The sequence below is a fragment of the Camelus dromedarius genome, chromosome 6 (genome assembly GCF_036321535.1).
Source record: "Camelus dromedarius isolate mCamDro1 chromosome 6, mCamDro1.pat, whole genome shotgun sequence".
Lineage (NCBI taxonomy): Eukaryota > Metazoa > Chordata > Mammalia > Artiodactyla > Camelidae > Camelus > Camelus dromedarius.
In genome coordinates this window covers 44,892,394-44,906,452 of record NC_087441.1, presented here as the reverse complement: position 1 = coordinate 44,906,452, position 14,059 = coordinate 44,892,394, and the positions used below count along the sequence as shown (strand labels likewise).

At 37.6% G+C, this 14,059-nt stretch overlaps 1 protein-coding gene across 1 annotated transcript in view; it reads left to right on the top strand.

The window, feature by feature from the left end:
• The window catches only part of ARMC2 (armadillo repeat containing 2), a 176,957-nt gene extending 169,731 nt beyond the window's left edge, over positions 1-7,226 (top strand). The window contains exon 22 of the mRNA XM_064486802.1: positions 5,286-7,226. Within this exon, the coding sequence (XP_064342872.1) occupies positions 5,286-5,443 (158 nt within the window). The 3' untranslated portion in view covers positions 5,444-7,226. The remainder of the gene's footprint in view (positions 1-5,285) is intronic.
• The last annotated feature ends 6,833 nt before the right edge of the window (positions 7,227-14,059 follow it).

Below are 14,059 nucleotides of genomic sequence, written 5' to 3'. Positions count from 1 at the left end.
GAGGCTGGGGGTTCAAATACTCACTCTCTTGGGTGGTGTGATTTGGCAAGAGAATCTCTCAGAACCTGTCCTTTCGTCTGTAAAATGGGGACGTGAGATCCCTGCCCAGCTGCAGGGGGTCAGGAGGATGGAACAAGCATCCTGAGAGCACACTGGGAAGGCTGGAAGGCTGTATAGCCAGGCAGTTCTGAGTTTGTCTTGCTTGGTCACGGACAAGCTTTTAACCTTGCGCTTAACCTCTGAACTTAGATTTTCTCATATCTAAGACAGGGATGACTGGTGTCCACTTTGCAGAGCTGTTTGCATGATAAATGAACAGACTCAACACCTGACACCCAACAAGTCCTCAAAAGAGGGTTGTGAAAGTGCTTGGTAAACTCTAAGCATTGTAGTATCATGTTATTAAACCTGAACTCAGAACTAGAAGCTGTTTAAAAGAGTCATGTGTACTAAGTTGATGTGAAGTTTGCTTTTTCCCAGGTAAATACAATTTTGTGTAAGAGCAGGGGGAATGAGTGTGATTTTAAATCCCTGAGCTTCACAGTCTGCTCTGTGGACGGTGAGCTTTTCTCAGGTTGCCTGGAGCAAAAGCGTGCTCAATTTGCCTTAATTCAATTCTTAATGGTGGCAGAACATTGGAATCAGCTGTGGAATTTAAAAAAAACCACACACATGCATCCTGGCCCTGTGCCCAGCAATTCTGATTCAGGCACTCTGGGGTAAGGCCCATTATCTGCATCATTAAAAAAAGTTCCACAGGTGAGTCTGCCCTTGAGCCAGCACTGAGAACCTGTGCTCTGGATAATGTAGGGGTTTAAGGGAAGGATGTCCAGAGCCTGTTGGACAGGCACTCAGGACCCGGAAGGTGGGTCCAGATAGAGCTAGCGTCCCCGAACGGCCACCTCAGGAGCAGGTATCATCTGCTCCATCCTGCTGGAGACCCAGCCCTGCTCCATCTCGGCTGTTGGGGTAAAAATCCTTTCTCCCCCTCCTTTCCCCTAGGCTCCTGCATGGTCTTGGCTTCAGCTGGCTCAAGGCTTCTTCTTGCTGCGCTCAGTGTATGGGATTCTGCGTCTCCTCTGTTGTTGGCACAACTTTCTGTCTGTCTCTGATTTGAGGAGAAGATGTGTTTGGTTCTGTGAGTCGCTCTCCTGGGGTGGAGGGCTTTCATGTCTTAGGCAGCAGCTGCCTCCAGCACAGGCTGGCTGTGGCTTACTTTGGGACCTAAGTCCGGGGCAGTCAACCACATAGGACAAGATGGTGCGGCCGTGTGGCACAAGGGACGGCTTAGAAGTGGGGTGGGCATGGCTGGCTTCCAGCAGGGGATGGTGCACCTGGCGGGTACTTGGCAGTGGTGGGCCTGTTCCCACCGCTCCCCTCCCTCAGCTTCCCCTCGAGCCAGGTCGGGCTTCTTCTTCCCTAACCTTGTACCTCTGCTTGGGCGTATCGCTTACCTGCCTAGCCCAGTGCCTCCAGTCCTCGCAGGCCCTTCTGCTGAGCTTTGCAAACCCATAGTCTAGTCATAGGAAATCTGTACTCTTTATACAGCAATCAGTCACGAACTGTGGAACTTGTCCTGTATTATTTTTCATAACTTTTATCTTATTTCCCCACTCCAACTGAGCCGCTCTAGGGTAAGGCTGTTGCCTCGTGCAGACTAGGTTGATAGATGCTTGTGGATTAACTGACAATAGTGGTACCTTTGCTTCAATGAACATTTATTCTGTACTCATAAGATCTCTCTAAGGTCATCAGCTAGGTGACAGATGAGGAAGGTAGGTCTAGGAGGGTTAAGTAGCTTGCCTAAGATCATATTGTAGCAAAGCCAGGACTATTCATCAGAAAATAAACATCTAGCCCTGTGTTTTTCTGCTGTTCCACTACATAGGGCACCCTTACCCCTCCCCACTGTGGAAGGGGAATGTGGCATGGGAAACAAAGTAAACAGCCCACCAGGGAACCACGTCACCAGCTTGGTGAGTCATGGAGTCCTCACATGGTCGTGAGCCCCTCCTTGGAAACCATGAGGACTCCTGGCTCTTCTCTCCACAGTGTGGTCCCCAGACCCTTACTTATGCCAGGTTGTAGCTGTGTCTAGGCAGCAGGCAGCAGCAGGTGAAATGAATACGTGAGTGAGAGTGTATAGTCACATTTCAATTCTTTTACAAAGATCGCTGAAAAACAGGCCTTTTTGAAAACAAGATGAGCTGTTAAGTCACAAAAACCCCACATTGAAGTGGGAGCACTGTTTTTAGAAATAATGGCAGGACAATTGATATAGTAAGTTACCCAACTTTTTCTTGACAGGAAACTAAAAAAGAAAAGAAACGGTCCTCAACATGGTTGGGATGTTGGAATGTTGGAATGTTGATAGTCTCTTTGGAAAGTGGCTTAGAAAGAATGTTGTCTAAACTCCCCGACGTGCTGCAACCACTTCTTATAAACTCATTAGCAATCTGTCTTGACGTTACTTAGTGGTGCGCCCTGACTCACGCGTCTACCGTGAGCGTCTCTCAGGGGAGCTGGCAACTGGTGACCAGTGTGTGCAGTTCGCTGTTGCCAGTGTAAAATGCACTCGGGCTTTTTATGTTCATGTAAGATATGTGGAACTTAGCACCTAGGTTATGTGACAAGGGGGAGAGCGGGGCCCAGTGTTCGTTAGAGGATTCCATCATCAAGCCCGTGCCAAAGGGCCGTCAGGTGCTTCTGGAACGCAGGGGGACCGTGCCTTGTCATAGTCACAGCAATAATCAAACCCTCCATAGCCACCTGGTGCTGAACAGCAGGCTAGGAAACAGTGCAGTGAGTAGGGGAAGCTTTAATCGATGCTGCAGGATCCTTAAACTATGATAAGACTGTGTTATAATGAGCACTGACAAATGTATTGTTTGAGTCCTTTAATCCTTTCTAATACCTCACCTAAAATTCCAATGTTTGAAAGTGTGTTGTGCATGAAGAAAGCTTAACGATGATTGTTACCTAATCAGTGCTTTTCACACTGTGACCAGCATCTTTAACAAATGAAGTGCTAAGAAAATAACAGAATATATTATATGTAGTAAAGATAAGGACTGTGAGGCATTTTTTACTTGTATTTAAATACATGAGTGTATGGATACAGTCATAATGTAATACATACTTCTCAAGTCACAGTCAAAAAAGTTTGAAAATCATAGGTCTAAAATTTGCACTGGATTAGCCTCTGCCATTCTTTGTAGTACAAGTTTCAAAATTTAACAGCTGGTGTTATACAATGGCACGTTTTATGCATGTGCTGTATTTAAAATTTGAGACTGCTTTTATCTGTAACTACATGGCCTCTTTTGTTATCTTGTCCAGCCCAGTTTACAATGAATAGGGTCTGAGTGTAGATTAACTAATTAGAGGCTGAGCTTCAAGAAAAGTAGCATAGTCTTAACATTAGATTAAAAAAAAAAAATCAAAAACAGCAAGAATAGAGGTTTGCTAAAGCCATCAAATCCAACCAAAGCCCTGGGTGGAGGAAGGGTCTGTGGAATGCCTGGGCAGTGCTTAGCCCTAAGGTGCTTGCGAAAGAAGGACGTAAAACAAGAGAATTCATTTTTAACAGAAGTTTAGTGCTCATAAAATCTGGAGAGGAGTGAGCCGGAAGAGAACCTAGAAACCTGAAAGCACTCAGAAAGTAGCCCAACAGGAAGGACTTTGCATCAAATACCATCTGCATTCTCCTCCTCTCCAGGCCCTGGTTATCAAATGAGTGGGGAGAGCCAGGTTTGCTTACAGGGGTCTCCATGGAGAGCCTTGCTGAAGTGCTTGTGTCTGCCCGGAACTTATCTCAGCTGCATAGCGGGCCACTTGGCTGGAGGAGAGGAGGGAAGGTACAAACTGGGATTCCAGACTTATCTTATTCTGGGTGGTGACACTGACACCAATAGTGCCAAAGTACACAAAGAGTATGAAAGTATTCGGGGTAGAAAATTGGATGTAAACATGAATGAAACATTTTATAATAGGATTTTAACTGGCCCTATGAAAAAAAGTTTGCAAATTATGTAAGTAGTGATATTTGTGGTCATTTTCAGACTTGGTAGCTCCCTCTTAAGAAGTCTGCCTCAGGCAAAGACCTAGGAAGTGGCAGAGCCAGCCTTCTGGCTGGCAGGCCAGTGAATTTTCCTGAAGTCCTTCAATGGGGTCCAGTATAAACAAAGGAAAATGCAGTGGCAGGTCGGCGCAGAAACCTCAGTGGCCACTTGTCTTCCTTCTTGGGTTGGATATACTTATGGTATTCACAGAATTCAGAGTGCCCTTGGATTAAGAAGCAAATTAAGGTTGTAATTTTGTTTTTACAAGTGCTTTTCTGCATTATTCATGGATTTATTCTCAAAGTCTCCCATTTGTCACCTTTATTGGTGGGAGCATAGAGGGGTGTGTGTGTGTGGGGGGGTGTTTTCAAAGTATGTCCAGGCTGCTTTGAAATGAGCAAAATTGATTTTCAGTCAAGTTTACAGTGTCAAATTCAACTGTGGTGGGGGAGGGTATAGCTCAGAGGTAGAGCACGTGCTTAGCATGCACGAGGTCCTGGGTTCAATCCCCAGTGCTTCCATTAAAAAACAAAATAAGAAATAAATAAACCTAATCACCCCCCATCTAAAATAAATTTTAAAAATTGCAGATACTAACTACTATATATAAAATAGATAAATATAAAATAAACAAGTTTCTGTACAGCACAGGGAACTATATTCAATATCTTGTAGTAACCTATAATGAAAAAGAATATGAAAACAAATCTGTGTATGTATATGTATGACTGAAACATTATGCAGAAATTGACACAGCATTGTAAACTGACTATTCTCCAATAAAAGAAAAAATTCAACTGTGCTCCTTTCCCAAAAGATTTCCTAACTCCTTTTATATCTGTCAACCACTAAAGTAATTAACTTTTTCTAAGGAAAACTTTCTAAGGAGGTAATCTATTAATACTTTGTTTATTCTGAGAAATTATCTGACTTTTGGATGTAGACATACATAAACACTACGGATAAACTGAAATAGGAGCTCAATTAAATCTAGAACCGTTTTTTTGGAGAAGATTATTATCTTTTTTTAAATTGAGACTGACATATACTTACTTAAAAATATTTGTAAAGAACAGAAGAGAGTAAAAAAACTATTCCCATAAAAAAGCCTTGTTGGAATTAAAGATGACCCAGGACGAGTTTACCGCCTGCCATCACAAATTAAACAATTCAATAGGCTTACATTTCCAAATGATTGCTGTAATTTTAATTTTTCTGGTACAGATGAAGAACTAGCACTGGATGGGAGTTTTGACCAAGACCTAAAAAACTATCACAGACTCCACTGGGAAACAGAATTCAAACCCGTGGCACAGCAGCTTCTACACCGAATTCAGAGGCATCACACCTTCCTGGAACCCCTGCCTGTTCCCTCTTTCTAACACGATGCAGATTAACGGCAGAAACAGGAAGTCAGGTCTCCTTCATTCCTGAGAAGTGGTAACAAACACGAACATTTTATTCAGTGTTAACAAATATTGAAAGTTTTTTCAGGTACTGATTTTAGTGAGTAGTTTGAGTATTTTAAAAGAAATGAGCATTTCTTCTTGTTAGGTATTATGGAAAAATGTCCTGCTATGAGAAATGTAAGATGAAAATATATGCATGGCTTTTCTAAGTAAATGACTTTTTTCTTCTATTCTCTGTTAAATAATTTAGTTCTAGTCTTTAAGTCCTGATTTAACAATTGTAGAATTTAAGAGCTTGTCAGCTCAGTAACTGAACTGTGCAATGAAGACTTAGATTTTGTTTATAAAAAGAATGGTGGTCAATACCATTAGGAATACATTACTACATCAACATCTGCATTAATTTTTACAGCATCTAATATTCATTTTTTGGTTAGGAACCAGTATTTTTCTGGTTCTTATATTAAGAGGAATAAGCAAAAAAAATTTAAAGAAGACTGCTTTAGGCCATTTACTCTTTATTAAGTAAGTAAAATAGATGAAAAGGGGAGTATTTTACCTTTTTCTGTTCATTTGAAATAAAATGAGTAAACCAGACAGTCCTTCTAATGGTAACCCTCTGTGACTAGGGAGGTGATGTACTGTACTAGAAAGAATGTAGGCTTAAGCGTATGGCAGATCTCAGTTCAAATCCTAGCTTTCCTTTGCTTGGGCCTTTGGCAAATAACTTAGTATTTTCAGCTTCAACTATAAAATGGGAGTAATACCTATTTTATTATAATGTAGTTTAGAGAAAAAACATTAAATGGGCAAATTGCCCAGTACAGTGACTCTGCGTAGTAGAGGCTGAATAAATTATAACATTATGATGGTAATTAGTTTATTAGTTTGACATTCTGTGTAGGGTAAGTTTGGCTTTTGAATGAATGAGAAAAAAACAAAGAAATTGAGATCACCGTTGTTGTCCCATATTAGCCAAAGAAGATTTGGAAATAGAAGTAAGTTTCCTACTCTGCTCTGTAGGGTGAGAGATGAGCCGTTAATATCAGAAAAGCTGGTACAGCTCATCTCTCACCCAAACAAAATAACAAGACTAATGGGATGAAGACAGCCATCCCAGACTAGACGGGCTCTTAAAGGCTATTAGAAAAAAACCTAAATTTCAGGAACAAATAGACTTTCTAAGGGCTCTTCTAGTTCAAGATTTATCCCTGATTGAGGCGTTGCAAAATCCTCTAGGGACACTCACCTTATTATGGTCTGTCATCCATAAGTATATGCCAATAGATTCACTCCAGTAGATGAAACCATTTTTTTAAAAGTCTGAAGGGCTAATCTCTCAAAACACTTAAAGATCTAAGTTTTTAGTTTATCTATAGCAGGCTATATATTCCACTTTCAGTGAGAAAGATCAAACTCTTTCCCCTCTAAAACAGCCCCCTTGGTACTTATAACTAATATAATAATTCATGATGGAATGAATACCATTATACCTGTTCTCCATATGAAACTCCTCCTTAGACTCATGTGCAAACTAGACCATTTGGAACCATCTACTTGCCTTTAAACAAAATTGTGGTAAAAAACACATAACATAAAATTTACCATCTTAACTATTTTTAAATGTATAGTTCAGCAGCATTAAGTATATTCACATTGTTTTCCAACAGTTCTCTAGAACTTTTTGATCTTGCAAAACTGGAACTCATCTCTGTTAAACAACTCCCTGTTTCCTCCCTCCCTAGCGCCTAGCAATGACCATTCTACCTTCTGTTTCTATGAACTTGACTAGTTTAGATACCTCATTTAAGTGGAATCATACAGTATTTGTCTTTTTGTGACTAGCTTATTTCACTTAGCATAATGTCTTCAAATTTCATCCATGTTGTAGCAAGTGATGGAATTTCCTTCCTTTTCAAGGCTGAATAATATTTCCTTGTATGTTTATACTGTGTTTTGTTTATCCATTCATCCAGAGGACATTTGGGTTGCTTTTAACTTATAGTGATTGTGAATAATGCTACTATGAACATGGGTGTATAAATAGCTCTTTGAGATCCTGCTTTTGATTCCTTTGGGTATATACCCAGATATGAATTACTGAGTCATATAGTACTACTATTTTTAATTTTTTGAGGGCTATCTATACTGTTTTCCACAGAGGCTGCGCTATTTCACATCACTATCAGTGCACAAGGGTTCCCATTTCTTTACATCTTTGCCAACACTTATTATTTTCTGTGTTGCTGTTTGATAGTAGCCATCTTAATGATTGTGATGTGATATCTCATTGTGGTTTCAATTTGCATTTCTCTAATAATTAGTGATGTATATCTTTTCATATGATTGTTGGCCATTAATATGTCACTTTGGAGAAGTTTTTTGCCTATTTTTCAATCAGGCTATTTGGGGTATTTTTTTTGGTGGTGGTTGTTGAGTTATAGGGGTTATTTATATATTCTAGATATTAAGCCTTTATCAGATACATGATTTACAAATATTTTCTCCCATTCTGTAGGTTGTTGCCTTTTTACTCTGTTGATTGTGCCCTTTGATGCAGAGAAATTTTCAAGTTTGATGTGTAGTTCTATTTTCTGTTTTTTCTTTTGTCTTTGCTTTTGGTGTTATATCCAATAAATCACTGCCAAATCCAATGTCCTAAAGCTTTCCCCCTGTTTTTTTTTTCAGGACTTCTATAGTTTTAGTTCTTTAGTTCTTTTAGTTCATTTAGGTCTTTAGCCCTTTTCAGTTAATTTTTGTATATGGTTCTAAGGTAAGGGTCTAACTTCATTCTTTGCATGTGGATGTCCCATTTCCCCAGCACCATTTGTTGAAAAGACAGTCCTTCCTCTTTGGCCCTGGCCCCCTTGTTGAAGATCATTTGACCATATATATGAGGGTTTATTTCTGGGTGCTCTGTTTGATTTTATTGGTCTATTATGTCTGTGTTTATGCAAGTACCACACTGTTTTGATTACTGTAGCTTTGGAAAATGTTTTGAAATCAGGATATGTGAGATCTCTAACTTTGTTCTTTTTCAAGATTGTTTTGGCTACTTGGGGTCTTTTGAGATTCCATGTGAATTTTAGGATGGATTTTTCTATTTCTGCCCCAAAGCATTTTTTTTTAAGAGATTGCATTGAATTTTTAGATTGCTTTAGGTGGTATTGACATCTTAACAATATTAGGTCTTCCAACCCATGAACACAGGATGTCTTTACATTTATTTGTGTCTTCTTTAATTTTTTACAGTGATGCTTTGTAGTTTTCAGTATCAAGTCTTTCAACTTCTTTGGTAAATTTATTTCTAAGTATTTTATTCTTTTTGATGCTATTATAAATGGAACCGTTGCCTTAGCTTCCTTCTTAGATTGTTCATTGTTAGTCTATAAAAATGCAACTGATTTTTGTGTGTTGGTTTTGTTTCTTCCAACTTTGCTGGATTTACTAGTTTCTACAGGGTTTTTGTTTGTTTGTTTGTAATCTTTTAGGGTTTTCTACATATAAGATCAGGTCATCTGCAAACAGAGATAATTTTATATTTCCTTTCTAATTTAAATGTCTTTTCTTTTTCTTGCCTAATGCTCTGGCTAGGACTTCCGGTACTGAGTGGTGAGAACAGGCATGTTCCTGATCTTAGAGGAAAAGCTTTTAGTCTTTTACAGAGTCCGATGTTAGCTATGGGGTTTTCATATATGACCTTTATTACATTTAGGTAGTTTCCTTCCACTTCTAGTTTGTTGAATGGTGGTTTGTTTGTTTGTTTTTATCATGAAAGGGTGTTGAATTATGCCAAATGCTTTTTTGCATCATGTTTTTTCTCCCCCTTCATTCTGTTAATATGGTGTATTGCATTGGTCAGTTTTTGTATGTTGACTCATCCTGTCAGTTCCTGGAATAAATCTGACTTCATTGTTTTGATGTGCTGTTGACTTCCCTTTACTAGTATTTGTTAAGGATTTTTGCAACAGTGTTCATCTGGGATATTGATCTGTAGTTTTCTTTATCTTTTTCTAGCTTTGGTACCAGGGTAATTTTGACCTCACAGAATGAGTTTGGAAGTGTTCCCTTGTCTTCAATTTTTTGGATGAGTTTGGTATTAATTCTTCTTTAAATTAATGTTTGGTAGAATTCTGCAGTGAAACCATTTGGTCCTGGTCTTCGTTGAGTTTTTTTTTTTTTTTTTAACATTTATTATTGATTTATAATCATTTTACAATGTTGTGTCAAATTCCAGTGTTCAGCACAATTTTTCAGTCATTCATGGACATATACACACTCATTGGCACATTTTTTTCTCTGTGAGTTATCGTAACATTTTGTATATATTTCCCTGTGCTATACAGTGTAATCTTGTTTATCTATTCTACAATTTTGAAATCCCAGTCTATCCCTTCCCACCCTCCACCCCCCTGGTAACCACAAGTCTGTATTCTCTGTCTGTGAGTCTATTTCTGTCCTGTATTCATTGAGTTTTTAATTACTGATTCAATCTCCTTACTAGTTATAGGTCTGTTCAGATTTTCTATTTCTTTGTGATTCAGTCTTAGTAGGTTTGTGTTTCTAAGTTACCCAATTTGTTGGTGTATAACTGAAGATGGTATCTGCTCTCCTTTATATTTATGTTGGCTGATAATGTCCCCTTTTTCATTTCTGATTTTATATATTTGAGTCTTTTTTTCTCTTAATCTAAAGTTTTGTTAATTTTGTCGATATTTTCAAGCAAGTCTTAGAAAACAATAGAAAAAAAAATCTATTGTCTGTTTTATTTATCTCTGCTCTAACCTTTGTTTCCTTCCTTCTGCCAGCTCTGGGTTTGGATTGTTCTTTGTTTAGTTCCTTGAAGTGTGAAATTAGGTTGTTGATTTGAGATCTTTTTCTCTTTTTTAATGTAAGGGTTTATAGTTCTAAACTTCCATCTTAGCACTGTATCTAAGTTTTGGTGTGTTGTGTTTTACTTTGTCTCGAGATACTTTCCAACTCCATTTGTGATTTCTTCTTTGATGCATTGGTTGTTTAAGAATGTGCTGTTTAATTTCTACACGTTTGGGCTTTCCAGTTTTTTTTTCAACTATTGATTTCTAGTTTTATTCCATTATGATTGGAAAAGATACTTTGTATGATTTCAATCTTGTAATATTTGTTAAGACCTGTGGCTTAACGTGTGGTCAATCCTAGAGAATATCCCATGTACACTTGAGAAGAATATGTATTCTGCAGTTATTGGAGTGTTCCATATGTGTCTGATAGGTCCAACTGGTCTAGAGTGTTCAGTCCTGTTTATCTTCTCGTGGTTCTAGTCATTGTTGGAAATGGGTATTGAATCTACTATTACTGTGTTGCTATTTCTTCAATTCTGTTAATGTTTACTTCATATATTTAGGAGCTCTAGTATTTGGCACTTAATTGTTATGTCTTCCTGGTAAACTGACCCTTTTGTCTGGTATTTGTATAGCTACTTCTCTCCTTTGGTGACTGTTTGCATGGAATATCTTTTCCATCCTTCACTTTCAGCCTATATGTGTCCTTAGATCTAAAGTTAGTCTCTTATAGACAGCATATAGTTGGATCCTCATTTTTAATTTTATCCATTCAGCCAATTTATCCATTCAGCCAATCTATGTCTTTTGATTGGGGAATTCAATCTGTTTACATTTGATGTAATTACTGATAGGAAAGAACTTACTATTGCCTTTTTGTTAATTGTTTTCTATAAGTTTTGTAGGTTTTTTTGTCCCTTATTTCCTTTCCTTCCTCCTTTGTGTTTCATTGTTGGTTTTGTTTTTTGTCTTTTTGTAGTGACATGCTTTCATTTCTTTCTCATTTCTTTTTGGGTATATCTAGAGAGATTTTCTTTGTGGTTACCCTGAGGATTGTGTTTTAAAATATTAAAGTTAATAACAATCTATTTTAAGCTGATAATGATTTGATTTGCATACAAAAACTCCACTCCTTTCCAGCTCTGCCCACTCCCCACTTTGTTATTGATGTCCCATAAGTCCCTTAGGTTCTCTTCACTTTACTTCTTGTCCCTCTGACTTGATAGTATCAAATAACCTCCAAGGTTATTACCAGAACTCCAAAGTTATTGATAATATCAGTAACTCTCCAAGGTCACTGCTTCTTTTGTCTGTATGATCGTTTCCTTTTGAACTCAAGTTTATTTTTCAATTCAGTTGTTGTATCCTTTAGGTCCAGAATTTGGTTCATTTTTTATTCTGTCTCTTTGTCAACAGTGTTTGTGCATCCTTTTCCTGATTTGTCAGTCTTGTTCTCTTTTAGTTCATTGAACATCTTTAAGATGACTGTTTAAAATTCTTTGCGAGGTAATTGAGAGATTTGTATTTCTTTAGGGTTGGTGTCTGGAGATTTATTTTGTTTCTTACATTGGGCCATGTTCTCGTGTTTCTTTATATGCCTTGTGAACTTTGTTGAGATTTGGACATTGGAAAAATAGCTACTGTTTCTGGGGATGTGTCTTCTCTGGGCATGTGTGTATGCTTTTATTCCAGGATACACATCTGCTTTTAACTGTCTTAATTTCCATAAAAAGCTTGTCTCTGTTGCTCCCCAGGAGCTTTTTATTTCAATTTCTATTGTATTCCTGTCTATCCTCTTGGATCCCCTGCACCTGCTTACAGAATGGTAGACTCCCTGCTGCACTAATGCACCTCTTTGCTCACATCTATTTTCAGTGGTCTCCAACTGGCATCCAAATCATGTCACTAGTCTCACTATATTGCTCCAGGTTAGGTGAGACAAAACTTAGTCCCTCAAACAGCTCCCAGACAGGCCAGAATACTGGAAACAAATTTATCTTTTTTCTTTCTGTCCCAAGGGAGGTGCCAGGAATTGGTTTCCTCTCAACTGTACCATGCTATGCCAGGAAGCGGGAAGGGCTAGGATGAGCAAAATGCCCCAGATTTTTGTGCATCTTTTGGTGCAGCCTCCTCCTGGTTTTGCGTTTGCCTGAGTTGTAGTTTCCCAGGTGGTTTCTAGACTTCTCACAAAGGTGTTTTGATCCTCATATTATTGTTAGCTCAGTAGCTCAGTGTCTCCATGGGGAATGAGGACCCTGGAACTTCATTGGTGATGTCACTCCCCACCCACCTGCCTTTTGCTCTCCCTTGATACTCACAAGTCACAAATGTGTAACAAACTTTCATAGTATCTTAATGATGGAAAATATGCTTATTCAACAAGTTTCATTTATTTACTTATCTACCAATGGTCTTTTATCAGAATAATTTGAAATAGATAAACCCTTAGAAGAATAAAAATCTCTTAGCTTTTAAATGAATTTCAAGTTAAAAATATCACTATTTATATGAAGTTAAACTTAAATAATTGTAGTAAATACTTAAGTGTTTGGAATTTACTCTCATTCTTATAGTAAGAGATACTCAGTTAAGTTTGGCCTAATAAAAAAGTTCAATTTTTACCAAAAAAAAAAACCAAACAAACCTCTCAGACTTAAAAAATTGAATCTCAAAACCTCAAACAGAAATCTATTCATGATTATTTAAGAAAAAAAATTCCTCTTGTAGGGGAGTTTTGATATCCCAGAGAATATTCTATTTTACCTTCCCCAATTATTTTGGAAACTGTTAGTTTCAAAGATTATAGTAACATTAGAAATCCTGTGTTTAGTTTTGAGAAAACATCGAGTTGCAGGAAACACCTGTTAAATGGGAGGTGTTGAAACATCAACTTTGTATGACAGGCACGCCTTTATTACTTTAGATTTAGGTATTTTTTAAACTCTTTAAAACTTTCAACTTGTGATTTCTAAGTAGTTGTAACCTTCAGCCAAATAAGATAATCAATTCAGTTAGAACCTCTATTAGAAATTTTGTATTTTCAAAAGAAAGTGCTAAGAACAAAGAGCAGAAAGCAGTATGAGTAGATTTAACTATACTCCAGTGCAACACTACTGGTTGGATTCACCTGTATTGCTATGATGAAGTAACCAGCAGCAGACAGAAAAAGGCAAAGGCATGATGCAAATTCAATGGGTAAGATCATTTGTATGTTATTGTAGCTGACTATAAATGGACTTATTCATTTCTCTAAATATAAAATATATTCAAGATGATAATTTCTACTTAAGGTGATAGTCTTGTCTTCCCATTTGTATATATCCATGAAGGTAAGTAGCACCTCTATTCAAAATTGTGCATCCCCACTATAAATTTATAGGTACTAGATTGAGCTCAATAAATGTTTTGATGGGTAAGAGTTATTACAACAGCTTTGATAAAATTTAGAGCTATTTCTAGTTGTTTGACATTGTCTTTTTTTTTTTTTTGTTCTGTAGTTGCTCCTTAATTAGCCTTTGTTTCTAATCATTTTTAATAATTCTATTTGACTTCTAAAACATCTCAGTTCAAAAGGGACAAGGCATGGGACTATACTAGTCATTTCCAAGATAAAACTCTTCTTTGTATCTTTAAAAATGACTTCAAGAGTTTGCCATTTAACAGCAGTCTCCAGGATCATTTAAACATGATGGCTAATGAAAGTCAATAGAAACAGAATTGTTAGTGATTGTCAAGTCATGACTCTTTAAGACTGAGACAGGAAATAAAA